Source organism: Nothoprocta perdicaria, unplaced genomic scaffold (genome assembly GCF_003342845.1).
Source record: "Nothoprocta perdicaria isolate Ctin4 unplaced genomic scaffold, notPer1 scaffold_331, whole genome shotgun sequence".
NCBI lineage: Eukaryota > Metazoa > Chordata > Aves > Tinamiformes > Tinamidae > Nothoprocta > Nothoprocta perdicaria.
The window spans coordinates 484,423-507,902 of NW_020455568.1; the positions used below are offsets into that span (position 1 = coordinate 484,423).

The 23,480-nt window shown below is 48.0% G+C and overlaps 1 protein-coding gene across 3 annotated transcripts in view; it reads left to right on the forward strand.

The window, feature by feature from the left end:
* The window catches only part of TEKT3 (tektin 3), an 82,336-nt gene extending 60,561 nt beyond the window's left edge, over positions 1-21,775 (forward strand). Inside the window, exons 1-8 of one of the 3 annotated variants that reach the window (XM_026043619.1) lie at positions 8,964-9,040; positions 12,900-13,504; positions 14,367-14,450; positions 16,809-16,879; positions 17,185-17,328; positions 18,594-18,816; positions 20,017-20,171; positions 21,427-21,775. In XM_026043619.1, the coding sequence (XP_025899404.1) occupies positions 12,926-13,504; positions 14,367-14,450; positions 16,809-16,879; positions 17,185-17,328; positions 18,594-18,816; positions 20,017-20,171; positions 21,427-21,643 (1,473 nt within the window). In that variant the 5' untranslated portion in view covers positions 8,964-9,040; positions 12,900-12,925 and the 3' untranslated portion in view covers positions 21,644-21,775. Of the gene's footprint in view, positions 1-8,963; positions 9,041-9,431; positions 9,456-12,899; positions 13,505-14,366; positions 14,451-16,808; positions 16,880-17,184; positions 17,329-18,593; positions 18,817-20,016; positions 20,172-21,426 lie in introns of those variants that run through there. The other 2 variants (XM_026043621.1, XM_026043620.1) reach the window with 2 other exon arrangements.
* The last annotated feature ends 1,705 nt before the right edge of the window (positions 21,776-23,480 follow it).

The following is a 23,480-nucleotide window of genomic DNA, read 5'->3' on the forward strand; positions in this document are numbered from 1 at the left end:
AAGGCCTGAGGCAGCCAGGAGGCCGTGCAAGGGCCGTTGCATGCCGTCTTGCTGGGGTCCCACGCCCAGCCCGGCACATATATATATGTAACCCCATATATAAGCCCCCCTTTATCTTCCTAATGATCCGACTCCAGGTTTATATCCACCAGTGCCCATATTTTAAGCAGAAATTTCTCCTCTCTCCTAAACTCCTGGAAAACCTTCCTCCTCTTCTTCCTCCTCGCCCCACAGGCAGGATAAYGGGGCACTTGTGCTCCCGGGTGCCTCGTGCGCCCGTGGTGCCGGGGAGCCCCGTGCTCCAACGGGAGCCAGCCTGGCGGCGGGCAGAGCCGGAGCCCACAGCTCGAGGATTTACTGTGCAGCTCCCATTTGTGCCTCCCTTCCTGGTATTCAGCCCTCGAAAGCAGCTGACAACAAAGACTCTGGCACGTGACCCCGAAATCCTGCAGTGTGGTTTTTTTATTATTTATTTTTTAATATAGCAGAAAAAAGAGGGTTTATATTTATTTATTTATTTTTGGCATTTGCTGCATTGGCCCCCGTTAAAGCCCCACGTGTTACCGGTCCTCCGAGCAAAGTTTCACTTCTGTGCTCCATTTAGCTGTGGCTGTTAGTGCTGATCCACGGTCCCTGCATTAGGTGTGCATTAGGAGCTCACGTCTCACCAAATGGCGGGAAAATACAAAATTCCTGCTGCATGTTTCAGCTTTATTACGAAGATTTTACATCTCTTCCTCTTGCTGTTTGCTTYGTTATTTTAATCTTATCTGCGCTAAAATCGGGGCGTTTTGACTGCTTTTTGCACTGAACGTAGACACAGGCTGATTGTGCTGAGGCTGCCTATGCTTCCCATCACCTGTATCCTTCTCACTACCCCTGGGCACTCTGGTGTGATGAGTTACTGACCTCAGGATTTGTCTGTTGGACTTTTCCATTCCAAAGATGGTCAGTGGCAGTGGAAAAATCCCCYCTGGAGTGTCAGGCCATGGGATGTACCATGGGAACGGTGGCCAGAGAGCAGCGGCTTCTTCTCAGCTTGTCCTGGGGCAGGTGCGAAGCGAGATGCAGGGGGCTGAATGATGCTCTGTTAAAAACAGCGCAGATCGCACTCCTGGGAGAGCTGAGCCRTCGTATTTGTGTAGCGCTGATGATGTGATGATGGTTTGTAATGATGGTGGGATTGGGCTCTTAAGATCCTGGAGAGAAAGAAATGACATGCAGAAAGTTAACATAGATTAGGGGGAAAAAAAAAAAAAAAAAGAAGTATTTTTCGAGCAGATCTCAGTTCCACCAGTGGTGCCCACCATCAGSCCATGTTTGGTCAGGGAACAAAACCTGCTTGCAGATCGAGTATTTGCTGTTGCGCAGAAGTGATTGACCTGCCGATGGGTACTCGGCTAAGGATCCAACACCCGCCTTGCACCAGAGGTCTCCGAGTAGGGGTTTGACCCCACACGAGGGCTCCTGCCATGCCTGGAGGAGCCGGTGCAGGTTCCGGCCCTCCTGCGCGGGGGTCACAGCAGATCTTGTCACGCACGGAGCAGCTGGCCAAAGGAATCTGCCTGCGGCCCCTCTTGGCAGCGCCTCTGAGCTCCCGGCTCTGCACATGGGATTTGCTGCACAGCATTTGTGCCATGTGTTATGRTTGTGCTTTTTCAGTATGTTTTAAGTATGTTCAGAAAGAAGCGGTGGGATCCGGAGCATAAATGAGAAGTTGGCACATCGTTTCTTGTGTTCAGGTGAAAATCGCAGCTATTGGCTCAAACTCTAACAGATATGGCCCAGATGGGCCTTTGGGAGCAAAGCTGTGTCGTGGGTCCAGCGTTCAGAGCTGGAGGCCTTTGCTTTACCAGTCTGGGTGATCTAAACCCTGTCATCCTCTTACCGCTTAATCTGAGCAATTTTCATCCTTCCTAATACACCAAAATTAGTCTTTTTYGTAAGACTGCTCAGGCTGCAGTCAGAAAACACCTTTTTCCTAAACTGCGTGAAAATATCTGCCTCTTACAAGGGAAGAAACCCATCTACTCAACCCTGCTTTCCACTTTCCTCTAGCAGACACCACATATTCCCTCCAGCTACAGGCACCACAGTGTTCCAAGGATAAAAATGACACGTAATATGAGATAAAGYATCGGGCAAAATATTTGTGTAATGAAATGTTAATGGTCATTCGGAAGGTCCGCTGCAGGGCAAGGCTGAGAAGAAATGTTCCTCCCGTTGGGCYGTCACAGGGTGAGCAGGGACACGACAGGACACCTCGGCAGCATAAGAGAAAAGTTATTTTCTTTCACTGGGAAATTTGATGTGCCATTTCTGGCAAAGAAAAAAATCAAAATCTATCAAATATTTTCACAGAATGCTTAATCACAGAATGATTGAGGTTGGAAGGGGTCTCCGGAGATTATCTAGTCTGACTCCAAAGTTTGCAGAATGCCATCCGATTAGGGCTGTGTGAACTATGTGCGGGCGCTCCGAGGAGGCGGTTTTACTTTCTTCTCAAGTCACAAACACCATCTGTAGCCGCCGCAACCCGGCGGCCGCTCGTGCCTGGGAGCGACGCTCACCGCGTCACGGACTGCGCCTAGAAATGGATCCAGCCTCGTCCCAGCCTTCGCCGCCGTGCATCCTGTGACAGCCATAAGAGCCGCTCACAAATACGGYAGCAAAGCGAAATGTTCCTAAAGGACAGGGCAGCTCAGATTCAGGCTCCAGTTCCAGCCTAAGGCTTGGCCGGGCCGAGGAGGCGTGCATGGAATTTTTGCTTCATTTTTAGCAGAATAGGCTATCGGTGAACTCCTTGCACAAGTGTTACTATCAGCATTTCCAGTGCCTAGCACAGWCTGGATGGTGTTTTAAAATAAATAGTATTCATAAGTGCTTCATACACATTTCATCAGCATATGATGAAATATGATACGGCAGAACTATTCAGCCAAGTCCTTCTGTGTTTTGGAAAGTTCAGATAAGAGAACTCGTATGTGAAGTGTTGAGCTTGGGCTGCAGCCGCCTGTGAAGTCCCCTTGGGCAAGGCAGAGGATGTGAAGGGATGGAGAGGAGAGGAGAGGAGAGGAGAGGAGAGGAGAGGAGAGGAGAGGAGAGGAGAGGAGAGGAGGTCCCATCTGTGCATGCACATGTGAGCAGCTCGCTGTGTCCTGAGCTGAGGTGGGGATAGAGCCTGGGGAAAAGCACAGGGCAGTATCTCTAAGCCAGCACCAACCATCCCCCTTCTCCTCCAGCTTCTGCTGTGTGGCCTGCGGTGCCCTGCATCCCTTTCTTGCTTTTTTTATTGAGGCTGCTTTCTCACTGAGCCTCACTCTGCGGCTGAGCACATCCAGTGCAGTGCTCAGTGCTCACCCTCGAGGCATTGCCGCTGTGTGAGCAGATGTCCTAGGTGAGCTTAAACACAGGAGCAAGATGATAGTGGCCAGCAAGCTTATTGCAACCAGTCCCTCAAGGGAAATTGGCAGTATCTGTTGAGTATTTCCTGAGGTATCTGTGCGCTGTGAGAGGCTTTTCTTTACCGTGATCTGCAGCAGTGCCTGGATGGTGGAGAAGCATCCCAGCACCTCATTAGCACAGCACTGCACTGATAGCAATGTTACCTAGACCCAGGTAACTCCTGGGTCTTTTTTTTCCCCCAGGACCTCCATAAATCTCATGGGTAGCTGTTCTGCTGCAATAATTTGCTGTGTTTCTCTGTGTGGAYGGGGTCTGCGGCTGTCGTTGGTTGTTTTTCTGCTCCATACGAGGTGAGCAGAGGCTGCTCTGTCCGGCCTCATCTTCCAGAGCACCAGGGAAAGGGAGGCGAGTGTTTTTTCAGTGGGCATATGGAGAAGTGCATCACTCCTTTGTTAATATTTAATGCCACTGAGAAGAGTGTTTATGTTGCTGCAGAAAGATCACACTGGCCATGCTGCAAGGGGAGATGAAAAGCGATTTTTTTTTTAACAGTAATTTCCATGAAAGCTTTTTTTCTTTCTTTTCTTTTCTTTTTTTTTTTTTTTTTTCCAGAGCAACTTTCTGGGCACTTCACAATGGGCCTGTGTTCAGCCCTTGCTATTTCCTGGGGAGACAGAAGTTGATGTGGTCTCTATTGGCTCTGGAGGCTTCATGATCTTGTGCTGTGTGTTAAATAGTAGTCTGAATATGACAGAGAAAAAAAATACAATAACACTGTCCTTTCCAACCCAAACCCTTGCCAARCAATAAAAAGACTTTAAACAATAGCCAGTCATGACATAAACCAGTCCTTGAACGGTCTGCCAAAATTCACCTCAAGAAAGTATATCCAAAAATAAACACTGGCCTATAAAAAGCCCCACGGCCTTAAAGATAGTCTTCCCGTTGTGCTAACTGCTTTCACATCTGGCTCAGAAATGAGGAGTGTGTATGAGCATGGGGAGGCCACCAATAACTCACTTCAGCTAAGCACAAAAGCATGTGCATAACATTCATCACATAAAGCCTCCTTTTCGACTCAGCAGATCTCAGATGCTTGTGCTTCATTTTAAGCTTGTATTTAAATTGCACTGAGTTTACAGGGCTGCTTGTGACGCTAATAAACAGCATTTTGATAAATGCTTTCACAGCTGGGATATTTCAAGACGAACATCTAGAATTGATTTGACTCCCCTTCTTCTCACCACTGTCGGTCATCAGATCTCAGTGATCTCAGCTCTTCACAACCGGCCTCCTCYTGTGGAAGATGCCAGCCCCAGGGATTGTTGGAAAATTGCACCTCTGATAAATGACAGGCTAGGCGTAGAAATGGGAGGTATAAAGAAAAATCAGCTGTGGACAATTTCACGAGGCATTTTCTGCGTGAGATGGACACTGGAGGATCCAATCCCCAATGTGCYTGTGAGCGGCACCCCAGCAAAGCARCAGCTGGGGATCACCCATCCTTTGTTGTTCTGGTCCCGATGCTGATCCAGCTGGTAAGGAAATCAGCAGGGCCTTCCTGTGGGCTTGTCCGGGGGTTTGCAATGGGCTGCAAAGGCACGTGCTCAGGAGATACAGCAATAAAACTGTTGAGGTGGCATCCAAGCCAAGTAGCACCTCCTAGCCCTGCTGAAGTGATCCCAGTTATTAAAAACTGGAAGAACAGAACTTCCATCAGGCTCCTGGCAGATTCCAYGAGCAGACAGATACGTGATGCTATGCTCTGCACCGTCTGCGGGGTTCATATTTTCACCCTTCTCATGCCGATGTCTAGACCTTTTATATAGCTGTAAACCAGCAGCGTATATGACTCTGCCTGCTGGCTGTTTGTATGTTTTTTATTTGTTAGTGTAGTTGGTTCAATCTTGTGACTCCATCACCCTGGTGCGAACAAGCCCTTTGCTTGTGGGATGCAATTTAAAGCACGTCTTTCTCACAGCCTTGGGTATTGCAATGTGGTCACCACAGAGTGCAAGAGCCAGACCTTCCTTCTCCAGCCAGCTACACACAGAGTGGCTACGAGCAGATTCTCGCTGAAATCACCGGCTTTTATTTTCTACAGTCACCTGGGCACCACTGAAAATGGCCCAATGTTAAATTACTACATTTTCTGAGATTACAATTACTATGATTACATAAGTTATCTGCATCTTAACCCTGTGAATATGCAATAGAGCCTGCCCCGAGAAAGCAAAATGAGAATCTGTGGTTTGGTGGTTGTGACTCATTATGAGAACTCAAGGAGGGATTTCTAATGATTTATTCATGCCACATTTATAGTTTGGAAAGTTCAATCATATGYTACTACAAATAAACTAAATAATTCATCTACCAGTCTACTTACTGATCTCTTTATTGGTTTCTCTCTTTATTAAGAGCCTCATTTTCAGAGGTGAAGCTCACCTAAGTCTAGAGGCAATTTTCCTTACTTGACTTCTCTGGAAACCAAGACTTCACGAGGTTAGATTTTTAGTAGTTCTGGCCTTGCTAAGGGACTAATGGTAAAGAACATGGTCTCGAGAGAGTCTGTACTCAGTCAATACCCAGAGTAGGACATCCAAGTCTGAGCAATCTATGCCTCTTTTGTGGGACWTGAAGAGAAATGGGCCTTCCAGCAKATCATTTGTCTAATTCTAAAAAAACCCACCTAAGATAGGCCTGTTCTCCCAAAGGAAGATGTTTAGCTTTCAGCATCTACACTTAGGTGAGGTGAATTGTTTATTCTCTCCCCAGCGGGCCARACAGGGTGGAATGAGTTCCTCTTACATGTGATGTACTGTTTCTGAGCATCGCCTCCACAGACAGGGTTGGGTCAATATATGTGTCCATATGACAAGACTTACTGGTTTAACTAAATCAATTTTTAAGGGCTTTTAATAAATCTAGTCAAAAATCTTCCTGTAGAGGAGGGTTGATCCCTCAACTCTGAAGCCAGGGCTGGAGGAGGGAAGTTCTCACTCCTTCAAGATCAGWGCAGAGCCTATGAAAGGGAGGGAAAGGGTCTACTCCTGCCTTTCCAGCAGGACAAGAAGGGAGTAAACGGCAGGGTGGGACAAAAATTAGGCTTTGCCTCCTGCCGTTGTCCACTTGCAATGTGCATGGAATCTCTGAAGATCAGGGCCATGGACTCAAGATCTGAGAAGACCAAGAAGGGKCTTGTTCTTCCTCATTTTTCACTCTACCAAAACGAAACAAGGGCACAGTCCCAAGGTGATGAGGAGGCTACTGTGCGAGTCAGAAGTACTCGGCCATAAAGACATCCCTTGACTTTATGGATAGTAAAGCCAGAGGTYTGCTAGAGCTGAAAGTCAGGGTGGAAAAGTAGATGTGAGCTTTGGCAGAAAATGCAGATTCTGGCAGAGCAATTCCTGACCTCAAAAAAAATTTAAAAAAGAAAAAGGCGCGTACAAGCATATAGCTGTGGCCAGATAAAGAACAATCTATTTGGGTAACTGGCTCCAAGAATTGTGCAAAGTATTTGGTCTGTTGTTCAAAGCAAAGGAACCACCTGCACCTCTGAGAAAGAAAAGGTTTCATGACACACAGCCTTCCATGTCGGTAATGAAGACAGAACAGGCCTGCACATACTGCTGTGTTGAGAGCATTTAATGGTTCCTCAAGCCTTGGCCAACACAGTCACGTGCGGACAAGATTCTGTATCTTAGCACTTAATTTTGCTTGACTTCATCAACACAGCAGAGTGCATCCCAGCAAGCAGAGTAAGCAGGAGGAGTCAGGGCCTGTTGGGGCAGTCTGTTGATGTGCTTTATTTTTGTAGCTATTTTAGGGAACTGAGGAAGTGACTCAAATTAACTGGAATTAACCACAAATTTGAATTTGGTATTAACACTTATTATGACTGTAGATATTTTTCTGCCAGGGCTTATCTGTCCAGCTGCAGAGCCCAGAGGTGTGACTGGCAGCAGGTAGGGAGCTGTGTTTTTTACAAAGTCCAACCTTTCTTGTTTCYGCACCCAAGCCAGGCACCTAATGTCCATAAAACCAGCCTGAGGAAATCTCAGTTGCCTCCAAGGGGGTTCATATTAGGTCAAGCATCCAGGTGGTGGCTGTTCTCACGACATATTGCCATGCATGGCTGAATGTGTTTTAGCAACACCAAAACGCCCCAACACAGCAGGCAATGGGCTGGCCCTGCTTCTGCCTGGGTGCAGTCCGGCAAAGGAGCCTTGTTTTCCTGCTCCCCTTCCAGAGCTGCTCACAGCATGTGGAAGTGGGGCCTGGACGGCTGGTGGCTCTGCCTGGAGGTCGCCATGGCCATGGACAGTGGCCCGACAACCTGCTCAGCATCACCCGTGTTCGGTTTTGAGCTATGTGTCTTGCTCATACCATCCTGGCTCTGGCCCCAGGTGCAAGGAGTTTGATGATTGCCCTAACCCTCTTCTTCCACTGGCATGTGCAAAGTTTAAATCTATGCAACCTCAGGTCTTACTTTGAGAGTCCTTGCACTCCATGTAGTATGGTCAACTCATAACCTTCCTTGAAGGCTTGTAGAAAGCCTTCCTTGAATCCTTGTAAAACCCTGGAAAGTCTCATGAATTTCCAGCCAGACAGTTCAGGGCAGTGTCTCCAGGTTGCAGTTGCACTTACAGCATATTCCTAGAAATCAATCTTATTTTTTTATAAAGATATAAAGAAAATCTTTTTAACCCTAAAGCAGCCTAGCCAGGAGCACRCATCTGCTAGTGTCTCTGTCCTTGGATATGTTGGTGCAGGGCGCTGCTCACTTGAGAAAGGGGGCAAGACTGCCCAAAACACACATTCAAATATTACTTACTTCCAAACCTAAGTATATCACCAAAGAAAAGCCGCAAGGTGAACTTTTCTGACCAYTTATTATGGTATCTAGTCTGTGCTGTTGTTACTCTGGTAATTGTAACATACAGCATTGTTTCAAATATATATCTCTMTATATATAATTCTCCATGAATTCATGTATCTTTTTAAAAATTATTCTGCTATCAAATGGTCAGTTGATCCCTATATGACAGAAGTAGTGTTTGTAGGAGAGGGAGCAATATTCAGCAGTGAAATCCAACTCCGTGTTTAGGCAATGCTATGGTAGCAGGCAGATTCTGATGCTATAAAAGACCTCAGTATTTTCAGAGGGGTAGCTTAAGATCCCCATAGCCAGTGAGAATGTAGAGTTGTGACATAAAATAATGACCTTTTTTGGCAGTAGGTTTTATATGTAAATATCTACATGTATGCCTTATAACTGCAGTTTGGTCAATGATGTGCCAAAAATTGGTAAAACTTGTTTAACATCAGCCTTAAATTTATATATATATATATATATATATATATATTTATTTATTCCACTGTCCCCTGCATTGGGTTCTGTTTGCAATCCCCTCCTCTGAGCCCTCCCTTCCAGAGCACCTTCAGATGATTTACAAGATTAACTAATTATTATCTCTTAATTTAAGCAAATGTTTCAAAGGCCTTAGGAGCTACTGCAGGCCTTGGTGGTGTTCCTCAAAGTGCAGTGATTCACCTGAGCAAAATTAGTTCTGGGTATGGAGTGAGAGCGGGGTGTAAATGAGAGGCAGAAGACATGTAAGGATCCCTGAGGGTGAGTATGGATCTACAATCTTGCACAAATGTTGAGATTCACTGGGCTTGGCTGAGATTGCTTTGCCTGCTTTAGTTAGAGAAAAGCAATCTGACTTTGGATTTCACTTTGATTAAGCTAATTCTTCACCGCATTAAACAAAGTGTGTGTTTAGAGGGGAATTGGTGTGTGCAAAGCTTCGTATACACAAAGCAGTTTGGCTGATTTATTTTTCTGTCATGYCTTTGGCCCCAGAAACACTGTTTCTGCAAGCTGGCCTGGGTGGGAGCGTGCACGGCCAGTGCCTCGAAAGAAGAAGTGGTGGCAGGGAGTGACTGTGCTAAGGCTGAGATGTAAAACGACTTGGCACCCTGGGCTGTAGCTCCAGCAGATGAGTGAAATGAGAAGAAACTGAAAGAGGATCTGAGAAGACCAGGTGTGTTGTATCTGCTGGAAGCCAAAAAGATGGATAAAAAACAAACAACAAAAAGAGTTGGATAAAGTAGGTGAGGTGGCCTCTCCCTTCTCAAAAGGTGAGGTGGCTATTGCTGATGCATCTAGTCATGTATTTACAACACCAGCACAGCTGCGTTGCGCGGTCGCTAACCATCACAGTGCCAACAGGCCCTTCTGATGCCTGTTTTGGTAGCTTATCTTAGCTCAAAGCCTGACCGCTAGGAAACCTCATGCTTCCAGAGTGTATTCCCAGCCCTGGAGCACGACTGGGGATGCTGGGCTGCCACTAGCAGCATTGGTTTGCCCAGTGAGGCCAGTGGGATGCCCARTGGCATCACTAGGTTTTGCAGTGAGGGTGCTTGGTTGTCCAGAAGGGCTACCAGGTTGGTTCTCCAGTGGATGTACCGGCTGTCCCAGCAGATATCCTGGCTTGCCAAGCATGAGCTTCTGGCTCCCATGGGAGCACCAGCCTCCCAGCGCCGTCGGGGTTGCCTGGCGGCAGCGCGGAATTGCCGGGTGCCCTGTGCATCCGTAGCGACGGCGCCAACGGARGGCAGGGCGCGCCGGGCTCCGAGCAGCGTGGTCGGCGGCAGAGCGGTGAGCAGCAGCTCTGCCCGTCCCCGCCGTCGCGCCAGGGTCCTGCGCCCAGACCTGAGCGCTGCGGTGAGCGGCTGCGCCCTGGCTCGGCGCCCAGCGGGGAACTYGGCTCTCTGTGTTTGCCCTTGTGCTAAGGATGCTCAAGTGGGAGAGGGGAGGAGGGAAAGCTATAAAAGCAGTATTTTTCCCAGACCTCAAAATACCTGATGTACCATCCAAATATTCTTGGTGTCACCACATGTGTGCTCAAGAGGTCAGGAGAGCCAGGGCACAGCAAGTGCCACCTGGGGCTGACTCRTCCCCCATGGCATGTAGCAAGTGTGCTTGGAGCCGCGAGAGTGGGGAATTGCTATCCCGTGCATTCCCAGGCTGGCTTCCTCCTTGACTAARCCTGTGTGTCCCTGTCCAGAGTGGCCTGATTTATCTGCAGGGGTGGCAGCCAGGCAWGTTGTGCCCAGTCCTGCACTCCGTTCCTCAGGTGGAAATATGTGTTGCTGAAATAGGGGGGTGCGGGAATATCCCCTGCGCTGGGATGAGAGGGCAGCAGCGGCGGCTGTGTGGGAACCGACACACTGCGGTTTTTGTTGGACCCGAGCGCAGACGCTTTGTCCCGCGTCCTGCCAAACTGGCTCCGAGGGTCACGGTTGCGAAAGAATTTGCTAAATTAAGGGTGTGAGTTTCCTGCCGCTCGCTCCAGAGCCCCTGCAGCCCAGCCCCTTCTGGGGACAAGGCTTGGTGCACACGGCTGTGTTGATCCAAAAGCAGGTACCATGGCCCAGCGCCAGCATGGCCAGAACTGGTCAAGCTTGTGGTTTCCCACGTGCAAGCTGCGTGTTTGGGTGTTTTTTCCCTCTGATTCATCCCTATTCTGCAGTGATTTTTACTTAACGGAAGGACCTGATGATCATTGTTCATTTATGTAATAGATGGCACTTCGAGATGTTGGTCATCTGGATGCCTGCATCAAAGCACTGCAGGCACCAGTGACCTCTTGGATTTYTCTTCTTGCATTCAGCCATGAACGGTCCTCACAGATGGTCTTGTCCTCTATTTTTGTTTTATTCTGTCTCATTTATATGGCTCTTCAGGGCTGTCCACCCTGCCCAAACAGCTGTCATTGGAGGCCCCTGCAAAGCATTTGTTAGTGGTCTGCTCAGATCTGTACCTGCAGCCAGAGTTCTGTGCACCTAATGAGCTCCRTTGTCTGACCATTCCCCAGTGCGAACTGGCAACGCATCTAGTGCATTGCCCTCGCTGCTCACTAAGGGCAGCTAGACCACGTTTGGATGTGCCCTTGTGGTTGTCCCTGAGAAAATGCACTTTCTCATCTCTGTTTTCATCCCACCTGAAGAATCGCTTACTGAACATTTAATGGTGTGCTGTATAGCTGAGGTGTGGCTGCTGAGCACTCTGTAGGTCTCCCATCGATTGCCTTCTAAGCTTTGCAGTAAGAAATCACAAGTTATTGTTGCTCTTGCCTCTCTGTTGAGAAAGATCTTSTTGGCTGCTGAGGAGACTAAAAGAAATTCAAAATTTAAAAAATAAATCAGCCTCTTGGCTTATCTGCACGTGCAAATGGATAAGGATAGCCCAAGAGGAGCCATTAAGTCTCTGATTACATAATAGCTTTTGTGAGTGCTTTATCCTAGAATAAAAATGAGTTTATTTCATACAGATTTCCCCTCCCTTTTTAAAGACATRAAGTTTATTTTATGTTGTAACAAATGGGATTTAGTGCCTGCTTCATTTCAAACACCACTCCAGTGCAGGGTTTCTTGTCCTAGCAGCTTTGTCTCTCGCTTGACAGGGCTCCTGAGCCAGGYTGGATGCAAAGAGGATGGGATGGTGCCAGGGGAGGGACGTGTCCCTGCCCGGCTGTGCCAAGATCGCGTTCCCAATCTCTGCATTTCCCAGCACATTGAACAAGCTGTTGAGCTGTCTGGGAGCAAGCTGGGTCTGAGGACTGGAGCAGGTGTGGGATGCTGGGCYCTGTGGCATGGTGTTAATCAATATAGTTAAATATTATAGGATAATTTAGGATAATTTTTCTTAGTTAAAATTGGTGGGTGTTTTTTTTTCTTAATAATTGTGTGCCTTCCTACAGCAGGAACTGACCACAAGGTTCAAGCTTCTCCCCTTGCTGTTGTGGGGCTCTAGGGCTGGTCCCTCTGAGTGGTCACCAGTCCACCAACTGCTGGGCTGGCGGTTATGAGCCATTCTGGAAAGGCTTTGTGGGATATCTCCTTTCCAAATGTGTTTATCTTGAGTGAGCCTGTTTCTCATCCAAGTCGAGGGAGATGGCCTTTCTCCAAGGGTGAAACACAAATGAAGATACAGATGAKGAGGATGGAGTCCTTGTCCACAAATCAAGCTGGGCAGCTGTGTAYTCAAAGGAGGACAGCTCTCAGAGATGGTGATGTCGCATTTAAATACAGTGCCACATCTCAAATACACCAAGAGCGGCACAAACACTAGTCAAGAGGTGAAAAAACMGCAGTGAATCACCAAGGAAAAACTCACTGGAATGACAGATCTGAGGAAGAGCACAACACAAYATCTGTCATTCTCATTAGTAGCTATGATTTGTTTTCCTCTGCATTTCAAGACCTGACACAAGATGCTACTAACAAAGTTGAATCCTTAAATATACAAATTCTTGGAACACTGCCAGAAGGGATTTGCTTTTCAGAGTTTTAGGGTTTTGAGTGTTGTGTGGCTGTTGTGTGTATCCCTATTTGTGCTGAAAGTTGTATGTGTTTGTATAAGAAACAATGCAAGTTCAGGAGTCAACTAAATGTGATTGTCTTATATGTCCTTTTCGATGCAGGACGCACAGCCAAATAGTTTTCAAGAATGGAGCTTGTTGGCTCTACCTTAGCATCAACTCGTGCCCATCCAAGATCAGCACCTGCCAACTTATTACCTGCCATCAGTGCCATGGCTTCAAGCTATAAGAACCGGTTTCCTCACYATGCCTTGCCTCCGTGCCTGGGCCTCCCCTGGAGACCTGATGCCTATTATAAAACAGCCAGCATCACTCCGACGTTGGCTCCTTATTCCAGAAGCTCCCAGGGGTTAACCCCCAGCAAGATGCTTCCTTTTGTTTCCAACCGAACAACGCTCTTCACTCGCTACACCCCTGACGACTGGTACAGGTCCAACCTGACCAACTATAAAGAGTCAGAGACTTCCCGGCACAGCGCAGAGAGACTGAGAGTTGATACTTCCCGGATGATTCATGATAAAGATCAACAGACAAAGAAAACTCAAGCAGAAAGCACCAAAAACCTTGGCGAACGCGTCAACGATATTGAATTTTGGAAATCAGAGATCCRCCACGAGCTGGATGAGATGATAGGAGAGACCAATGCGCTTACAGACATAAAGAAGCGACTGGAAAGAGCCTTGGTCGAGACTGAGGGCCCTCTCCAGGTAAGCACTGTTTCTAGTGAGGCTTCTACAAGCTGTAGCCMATCACTTGAACATCTGCAGCCGTTCAGACTTCTAATTGAGTTTCCCTGGAGCTCCATAACATCTAGAAAGTTTTTATTAAGAGACCATTAGTTAAGTTAGTAATAAACAAAGCCCTTGCCATTTGCTACATTCCTATCAGCACATGCTGAGCACATCAGAAGAGTATTTGCTTAACCAAATATTTCTTTAAGTGATATATTCACAATCCTGTTTTGAGGTACAAAAGCCTCACTATGAAGCTTCAATCAAGCTGGATTCAAGCCTGGAGCAGATTCCTAAATACAGCTGCTATTACACCATGGACGCACGTGCTCCTTCATGCTCCTTTAGTGCTGATGTTGCAGCTTGGCTGCTCAGTGTCAGCTAAACCCTGCCCTGGCCATTTTGCCCTTGCCCTTGTTCTGTGCAAGACACTTTCTCCCTCACACAAAGCGAGAGGTGCTTTTTTCCAAAAGGAAAATTTGAGATGTGGCATGCTTTCCAAAGCCTGGCTGTAGGCCTTTCCCCAGGGAGGTCCTGCAGCCTCCAGCCAGTTTGTGGCCTTCTCTCTTGCTGCTGCCTTCTGGAATAAATATCTTTGTCTTTTCTTCTGTACCATTCCTGGAGATGGAAAAACTCTCTGGGATACACCCAGCCTCACTCCCCAGCCTGGTCAAAGTCCTCACTGGAGCCTGAGGTCCAACCCATGTTGTGACCAACATTGATTCCTCTTTTCTTCTGCCCACGTATTTCTTCTTTTCTTGTATGCTAATTGGGACAGGGACTGTCCMTATCCAACATCCTGTTCCTACTGCTAGCAATGATGTCATTTACCCAACAGGTAGCCCAAGAGTGTTTGCTTCACCGGGAGAAGAGGATGGGCATTGATCTAGTCCATGATGACGTGGAGAAAGAACTCTTGACTGTAAGCTTTGCTACAAAACTAGCTAGGAAACAGGGCTGCAGAGCCTGCTTGGGGCAGGKTAGGTGAACGTAGCTCTAACCCATGGCCTGCGTTGCCATGATCAGTGTCTCGGATCAGCACTGACCGGCAGCGCCTCCAGGGCCTGTTGGTCAGGTAGTGGAAGGAGAAATGGAGGAGGTTGGCTGCTTGGTGCAGTGATTTCCTGGGGTCTGCGCTATGCTAGGTTACTAATGAACATTCGGTTTACAAAGAGCTACCATTTAAAAAAGTGCAAACAGTAAGGGCTGACTTATGCTACCTTGCATGCTCAGGTAAATAGCGACCATGGAGCAGAAATGTTTGACAAGCCAAACTGGTCTAATCCCCAAAACCTGCTGGGTTTGGAGGATCGTGTCTCTCTGCAGAGCCACCTGCCTCCATCTCCTGGATGGGGATACCCTCCTTTTGGAAAGGAAGGAAACAAAACGTTCCTACCAATGCAGTTCCCACTGAAAACCAGCCGGGCCTCTCTGTGGTGGACAGGAGTTAGTCTTCTCTCAAGCAGCTTGTGAATTTCTCTTTGGACACAAGGTCCTTGTATTTCAAAGCCCTGCCAGCACTAGATCTACACGAATCTGAACACGTGCGAGCGTACGCGCATAGWTATGAAGGCTGCACGTGCCCAACATCTTGTCTAGTTTTCCCAACTATATTAGTAGATCTAATAAAAGATCTTGCATCTACCCCCAGCTCTGCTTTGCTCCCGCGCTCAGCTCAGCGTGACGGCAGCAGAACAACCACTACGTGCAGTTAGGCCATRTATTTTGTAGAAATTATAGAAAACATGTGCTTCCYGCCTGCCTTTATGTAGTCTGCTTTRAATTACCAGCAAAAAGCAAGACAAGAGTTGGCATCAAGGATGGGATTTGAATGCAGGGTAGAGGGAAATATAATCACTGCAAGGGCCTCGTGAAACTGGGGAGGAAATCACAGCCCTTGGGACTCTGAAGCCACTGCTCAGTGAGGTTTTTTTCTTGTGAGTCAAGCCCTAAAAAATTAGATTAACTTAAAGGTCATGAGATTTTTAGAAAGTGATCAGAGTTGGTATCTCATTAATGGCATTCTGGATTTTAAGTGTCTAGGACATGTTTAGGCCATGCTTTTCAGCTGGTTTCTGCAGACAGGAGGACTTAAAATTCCCTTTTGAAGTGCTAATCACCTACCTTCAGTGGCTGGGACCTCTGCTGGGAAATGCAGTAGGCTTGTCCTAAAGTCGAGAGAGAGATGAGAGCGCAGCAGTTTTCACCCTCTTCCTCCTCCCYGCCCCAACACTAACGCAGGAGAGCAGGGTGTTTATAAGAAATGACTGGGAACTTAAAGCAAAACCCATCTGCTCTCTCCAGCAGAAATCACAGGAGATGAGAAAGCATTTTGAGGGCAAAAAGGGCAGATTCTGATTGGGGATGGGTGTGCTGAAGTACTGCTGAGCCAGACAACTGCTCTGCCAGTTTAGCCCGGGTTGGGAGCAGTCCCTGCCCACATGCACTGGAACTAATCGCGACTTGGCGTTGATGTCAAGATGAAAGAATGTTTGGCAACTCCCCCTCGGGGCCTGAAAGCTAATGCAAAGGCCATCGCCACGGCCGGAGTAGCTGCCGTGTGACTGATCCCAGGCCATGAATAAATCCGAGGCATTGTGGCACGGGCAGCGTGTCGCGCTGGTGCCCGCACGGACGGCACGTGGCTGCGGCTCTGCATCCCGAGCGTGGTAGGAGCAGCTGCAAAYGCACCGTTCTCCACTGCGCTGCTCCAAAGTTTTAAACCCTGTGATGGGGGAAGGTGATGGGTGACCTGAGTCAAAGAAAGCATGCTCTGAGGAGTTACTGAGGCTGGGCCTTCCCAGGGTTAATTCAGGGTGTTCAGCCGTGTTGGGAGGCAGGCTAAGCTGCCTCCTGTTGAGGGAGACCAGGAGGTCACAGGACCCTTTGGACACTTCCATGATGACTGAGCAAGTCCCCAGCAAACCAAGGATGAGATGCTCCCTTGGCTCCCAGTTTGGTCACTGCGGGGAGGAACTCGACACCAGTCTCTACCCGCGACTTGCCAGTGGGGCAGTGGCAGGTTGACGACCCCTTYCGCTCATTTTTGGGTCCAATGAGAGAAGACAACCTCCTGTCCTCYCTGAYGGTCACCATGCATTGACTCAGCAGAATAAGTGGAGATGGGAAAGATAATGCTTTCCACTCCYGGCCTGTTGGCTTTGGGCAGGACAAGTAGGCAAGTTCTTGCTGTGCAAGGCTGAGGGAGGCCTCAAGGGATGAGCGTCAGCAGGATGATGGAGTGTGGGCACTGACGCCAGCTTGGTTTGTCATTGCCCAGGAGGTCGACGTCATCGGGTCGTGCCAGGAGAGGATGCAGCGGTACCTGGATAAGTCGATYGCGCAGCTCGCGTGAGGAGGAACTCCGTAAACCCATACCTGACCTGGGTTGTCATGTGAACCCCCCCTAGACCCCTGCCTTTTCCCTAGCACACCCCTACCTTCAGTCCAACGTACTCCAGCATTTACTTGCAACAGACATTGCCCTTTACCCGCATCTTGAAGATGCCAAACTAGTGCAGGCTCTATGGGAAATGCAGCAATGCTCTCGGGGAACGTGGAGCTACCAGGGTGGGAGCTGCTGGGAAGGAGGTGGGAGGATGCTGTGACATGCTGCACTCGTGTGTCCTCACTCTCTGGTGGTTCTCGTGCTGAAGGTCCAACAGGGCAGCCCAGCATGAGCTGGAGAAGGATCTGGCTGACAAACAGACTGCCCACCGCATCGATGACAAGTGCCACCACCTGAGGAACACTTCTGACGGCATCAGTTACTACCGAGGGGTGGAGCGAGTCGATGCTACGTGAGTGTATGCTGAGCACAGCACGTGCTGGCARAGCATATGCCCTGGAGACATGGGCATCCTTAGGAGATGCTACCAGGAGAGCTGGAACACCGAAACATGGTGCCTCTCCTAGTAGGGAGCTGGTCATCCGAGCTCCTCTGTAAAAACATGCAGCTCTATTTGGCAAACCCACTACTGCACCTCCCATGCCACCCATGCAGGGGCTGGATTGCCTCAGAGGAGCCCKTCCATTGAAGGCAGCTGGACACCCAACATTTAGAAGGCAAAAATGAGACAAAATGTATCCCACCTAATTAAACATAATCARTGCTGGGAGATCAGCCTTAAATGGAAGGAATTCAATTTAGCACCTTTACACAGCTCATTAGGTTTATGTATATTTTTAAAGATGTGTCAATGCTTGCTTGAGTGCTGCTCATTAACATGAAGTCCAGGGGTTTCAGCACTCTGCAGAGAAGGTCTGGCTGGGAGCCCAAGTGACGATGGAGTTTGGGGGAAAAAAAGAGTAGCGGTGCTGGGATACAGTTCAGCTTTTGGGTGCCAGGAATTCAGCTTTGACTCTGCAATAAATGAATGGTGACCTCAACCAGGCCTCACATAAATATGCTGCAACTGGCAAAGGGCTAAAGGAATCAATCTGTTGCTCACACAGACACATGCAGTTTATGGAGTGGCATACGTTAATTTAGTTTTTCTAATGTTTGTATAATTATTCACAGTGGAGCTCAGACATATTTAGACAGGCAAATGAATTGCAAAGGATTGCAGCTAAAATTCAGAGGGGGTAAAATGTGCAGACAATCAGCAGGTTTTAAATGGAGCTTATGTGGTATTTAAGTCTTTTGTTGACCTTGTTCTGGACTACTGCACAGGCGTGAACTTCATTCCAAATGCACAGACAGGGAACCAAACGTTATCTAGTGTTCATAAGTTAGCAACAAAATCAATTGATTGCAAAGCGTATGTTGTGAAGTTGTAAACCATTTGGCATTTAAATGTTATTAACATGTTTGTAGATATAAGATTTGATTGAAATCTTTGTCATCTAGGCATTTTTAGTTTTTTTATTGGAGCTTTCACAAAATTCAGGGTTGTTTTCATTTCAGTATTTGATAAGCATTATTGAGCAAACCATATCCAGAAGTTTAACCAATGTGCAGCCAAATTAAGACTCCTAGAGTTTTGTTGAATCTGAGCTCCTCCTGGCATGATCCATGACTGCCCATAGTCATCCTCAGTGGCTTCTCCCTTCCTTTCCCTAGGATCTCTGTGCCAGACTCCTGGGCCAAGTTTACGGATGATAATATCCTGCTCTCCCAGAGCGAACGAGCTGCCTCCTCCAAGCTGCGGGGAGACATCGAGAACCTGCTGGTGGTGACCGCCAATGAGATGTGGAACCAGTTTAACAGAGTGAACGTGGCCTTGACCAATCGCATTGCGGAGACGGCAGATGCCAAAAATAAGATTCAGACCCACCTGGCTAAGGTAACCCAAATCCTTCACTCTGCACTCTTGCAACCGAACCCTTGCACTTCGTGTAAAACTGTCCCTTATGAATGACCATTCTCCAAAGAAGAGGCTTGAACCTCCATGAGGATCTGGCCTAAGCAGGGGAATGGTRTCATAGAAATCTGGATTATATTATCATTTTCTGCTTGAAACTCAAAGTAATGGGGGTATCTATTTTCCAGTAAAATGACTGTACGCTGCTATTTCAGGTCAAACAATACCATATTCTCTTTGCCAAATCATTTTGCAGGATGACCTAGCTGAAAACCTAGCAACACAAGGAGGACTTGAGCATGAAATGAAAATGCTCATTGCATCTCCCAGTTGCCAACTCAGAAACTGTCACCGTGTACCAAGTGTTTGCTGACCCTCTGCCAGGATTCATCGGGTTTTCAGAGCATCACCTCTGTTCAAAAAACTCACTTTGAATCTTGGTGCTTTGTGGCTGCTGCACAGATATCTGTTTGTTTTGCACRTTGCTCTGCTGAGCAGGAGAAACTGAAATCAGAGCAATGGGCACATGGCTCAGACGCACAGATCATGCAGAAAGTTTCCTAAAAAGTGCTCAGAGCTTGGTCTGCTGTCGGTTGATGGAGCTGGGCTTGRTTTTCAACAATGCGGGTTGATGCCATGGGAGCTCCGTTAAAAGCCTGTCCTCCATTAGCAGCTACTGGTGGATGAATAATTCCTGGAAGAAGTAATTTGGGGAAATAGTAATTCAGCTGATCAGTCACTCTGTTCCAAATCTTCTGGTGTGGCAGCTACAGCATTGAGAGACTTTTCCCACGAGGAAAAATCTCTGCTGGATCTGCACCTCTGTACACGGCGGAGCGGCAGTGGTTCGAGCCCAGCTTGGTAGCACACCAGATGGGAGCACTGCATCCCCCTCCTGCCCCAGGAGCTGCAGAGCTCTGGCAGCAGGGAGCAAATGCAGGAGGAGGCAAGACGTGGATCTGCACCCTGCAGATCCCAAAGCAACCCATCTGCAGGAGYACTGCGAATGCGCTAGAAGAGGCAGGAGGGTCCACTTAATGAAGCTGAGATTTTCTACAGGTGGACAGGAGAAAGGGGAAGATGAGGCTGACATTTGAAAGCAGATCATGAATATATTGAATACTAAGAATTTGTTGAGAATGTGTTGTGCAATTCATGCGTTTGTTCCTTCTTAAATGCTAGACCCTGCAGGAAATCTTCCAGACTGAGATGAGCATCGAAACCATTCGAAAAGCCATTCGGGACAAGGGGCCACCATTAAAAGTGGCCCACACTCGGCTGGATGAGCGCACACGGAGACCAAATATGGAGCTGTGTCGGGACAGTGCCCAAATCCGGTAAGGATGGAGCGCAGGGTTGCACGTATCCTCCAGGAACCACCAACCAGTAGCACACAGGAGCATCACTTGGTGGCAAAGTTAATAACAGGCCTTTTTTGAAGCTGTCCTCCTTTAAATGCACTAATACAATCAAAACCAAGGAGTGACTACAGCTCTGTGTCCACAAAGGAGGCTGCTGTGTCCTTATGGTCACCTCATAGGCAGGTACAGGCTGATGCTGTCCCATGAGGGCTGAATTTCTCCTGCTTGGGTGAACATCTTCTTCCCTCCTGCCTGCTCGCTGGAGGCTGGAGGTGTGCAGTCTTGAAGGACAGAGCCTTTGCTCTACAAGCTCACCTTGAGAGGGCTTAGCTGGTTCCTTTGGGTAGCTACCAGGGAAGGTGTAAGGCATGGGAGAAGCAGGCTGTGCTTTGAAAAGAAGGCAGACGAAAGGAAACATCTCCAAAAACGCAGATACGACAATTTTTCACAAATAGAGGAACTATCTCCATGGTCCTTAGAGATGACCTTGCAGCTACTCCATGCCTGGGCAGGAAAGGAAATGCAAATCTGAGCTGGCCAATGCCATGGGGTGGGGAAACTGGGAGCTGTGAAGTTTATAACAGTTTAATTTTGCCCTTTATTTTAATAAACAAAACGAAGAAAAAGAATGAGGAAAGCTCACCTGCTTCCTTCTCTGTGTCCTCCCTGCGCTGGTGCAGGGCTTCCTTCTGAGAAGCCTTCTGGGCATGATTCATCTCCCGCCTTTCAAAAGCAATTTTGGAGCTCTGCTCACACGTTGCAAGCAGGGCTGTTTCTCCTGTGTCCCTTCTCTCAGCAGCTCCCGTGCTTTTGTTTTTCCGAGTTGCCCRTGCTCTGCAGGCAGGGGGGGAACCCCTGCGTGAAGAAATCCCCACGGGCAAGGCAGAAAAGCAGCAAAGCTAAAATGAGAACCGGAAACCRCAGCCACCCGTCCCTCCTCTGAGGAGCACGCACTGTCCTGGGGGATGCTCCTGCCCTTCACTACAGTTTAGGGCAGCTTCCTGGCCTCAAGCTTAATCGTGCCGCCCAGCTGAGGCCGGGAGGAGCCCTGCTGCCCATTTTTGCACCCATCTGCCAGAAATGTTTCCTTTTCATCACATCCTAGACGTGCTGGAGAGGGAAGTTCTGTGCCAAGGGGCCTATCAGCAACATTGCGCTAGAAACACGCCAGCGAAGGGCGACCTCCATCCCATCACCCATTAACACTGGGGGGGGTCTTGGTCTTTTCTAGCCTTGTCAACGAGGTGCACGAAATCGATGACACCATCCAGAGCCTTCAGCAGAGGCTGAGGGACGCCGAGGACACGCTGCAAATGTTGGTTCACGCCAAGTCAACCTTGGAGCATGACCTGGCTGTCAAGGCGAACTCCCTCTTCATTGACCAGGAGAAGTGCATGGGCATGCGCAAGACCTTCCCCAATGCTCTGCGCCTCGTGGGTTATGTTTAGCCTCCCCTTAGCCTAACTCACGGGATCCTTGGGGGAATRTATTCTCAGTTGTGCTAAGGTGCTTTGGAAACGGGCAATCATACTTTCACTTACTAATGAAAGCCCACAGTAGAAATTAAATGACCACTTTGTGTGTTATATGGCCTACTGGGATTTTTTTTTCCTTTGTTTTTTTCCCCTTTCTTTACTGCTCTCTCATAGTGTGTCAGAGAGTAGCTGAAAATATCCCGTATGGCAGTGACAGCAAAGCCACCCTCGAGGATTCATTTCTGCCATTTCGRTCTGTGATTTTAGAAGGAACAAAGTGTTGGGTCTTCCTCCTTCTCAGTCTGTCTGATGTGGAAAAAGCAGAAGGGGAACTAAAACTAGTTATCAGAGGAATTCAGTGATGACATCTGCCCTGTATTTTCAGAGGTGCAGCAGGAGCATGAAGTCTCCTACAGAGCATTGCAGATTGTCCTATTCATAAAGTGCAAAACCTGCCTGTAGAGAAGCTGATTTCTGCATAGGACAGTTTTTCTGTATAGGACAGTTTTCTCACTTTTGAAAGATCTAAATGTCATCTAAAACATCGCTGATAGGGCCTTAAAATGAGGAAGTACTTTCAACCATCTAACTGAAGAAAATGCTGTGTCTGTAAGTATGAAATGGTTCCTAATTCAAACTCCTGTATTTCATTTGCTGGTGGAAACACTGAAGCACTCAGTGCAAGCATATGAATGAATCCCTCAGTCTGACACCGGGACAGCAATGATATCACTATCTTACTGGGTTTTTAGATTTTTATATGGACAAATCTTTAATTAAGCTGCAATTCATTCTCAAAGTCCCTTTGGAAATGGATCCTTAAACTCCTACATCACTAAAACACATCTGAATCCGAGTTCCCACTTGGAATACTCACTGCTCCAACAAGTATCAGAGGAGAGCCAGGTACAGCCAGGTACTGCCTAAGGGAATCAGAAGGTAGGATTCACTTGGCATATACTGCATCTGCATTTGATTTTGTCTTCTTAGATGTCCATAGAAAGTTGGATTTAATTCTCCTTGCTCCAGCCTCAGTGCTGTAACTCATTCTGGTCTCATCTCTATGGCTGTATTAAGAAAACCCCCTTACATAACCAAGTACGATGCTGTGTTTTCTGCTCTGTTGCAGCATTTCTGCTGGTGTCACTAGGGAGAGCTTTGCTGGTTGCTGTGCTGTGATTCTGTCCCACCCTTATCTGCTAGAGGAATGCAGAAGGATAGCACTAGGGAGCAGCTCAAACAAGGCATAAAAGAGGCCATAAGCACTTTAAAATGCAGGAAACTCTTAAGCCTCTTTCTTAAAGCTCTTTTTAGCTCTTCATCCCCTTCCTCAAAAATATGGCCCTTAATTTGGTGAAAATGAAGGTTCATTTTCCATCGGTGGCCTTGAGGCCRTCACCCAGGGCAAGGTGCCCTGGAGCTCTCGCCGGGCTCGTGCTCCGGGGCACGAAGCAGAGCTCTCAGGTGCTGAATGATCATTAAGGGCCACGCTCAAGGAGATCTCCAGACAAGAGTTTCTTCATCAGCACTTCAGCATCTTGGACAGAGCAAGGAGTTTTCCTGCAGCTTTTGCAGAGTCCCAGTTGCTCTGGGGAAGCCCCTGCCCTGTGTTCCTGCAGGGCAGTAATTGGAGCTTTATCAAGCACTGGAAATGAAGCAGCGGTCACAAGAACAGGGACCAGAAGCAGATGGTGGTGCTTACCCGGGCTGGCACATAAGCCCCATCACCCCCACGRCTTACTGGGTTTGGTGTGTCTTTACCCAGCGGGGCTGCTGAGATCTGAGATCAGGCTAATGCATTTAAGCACCA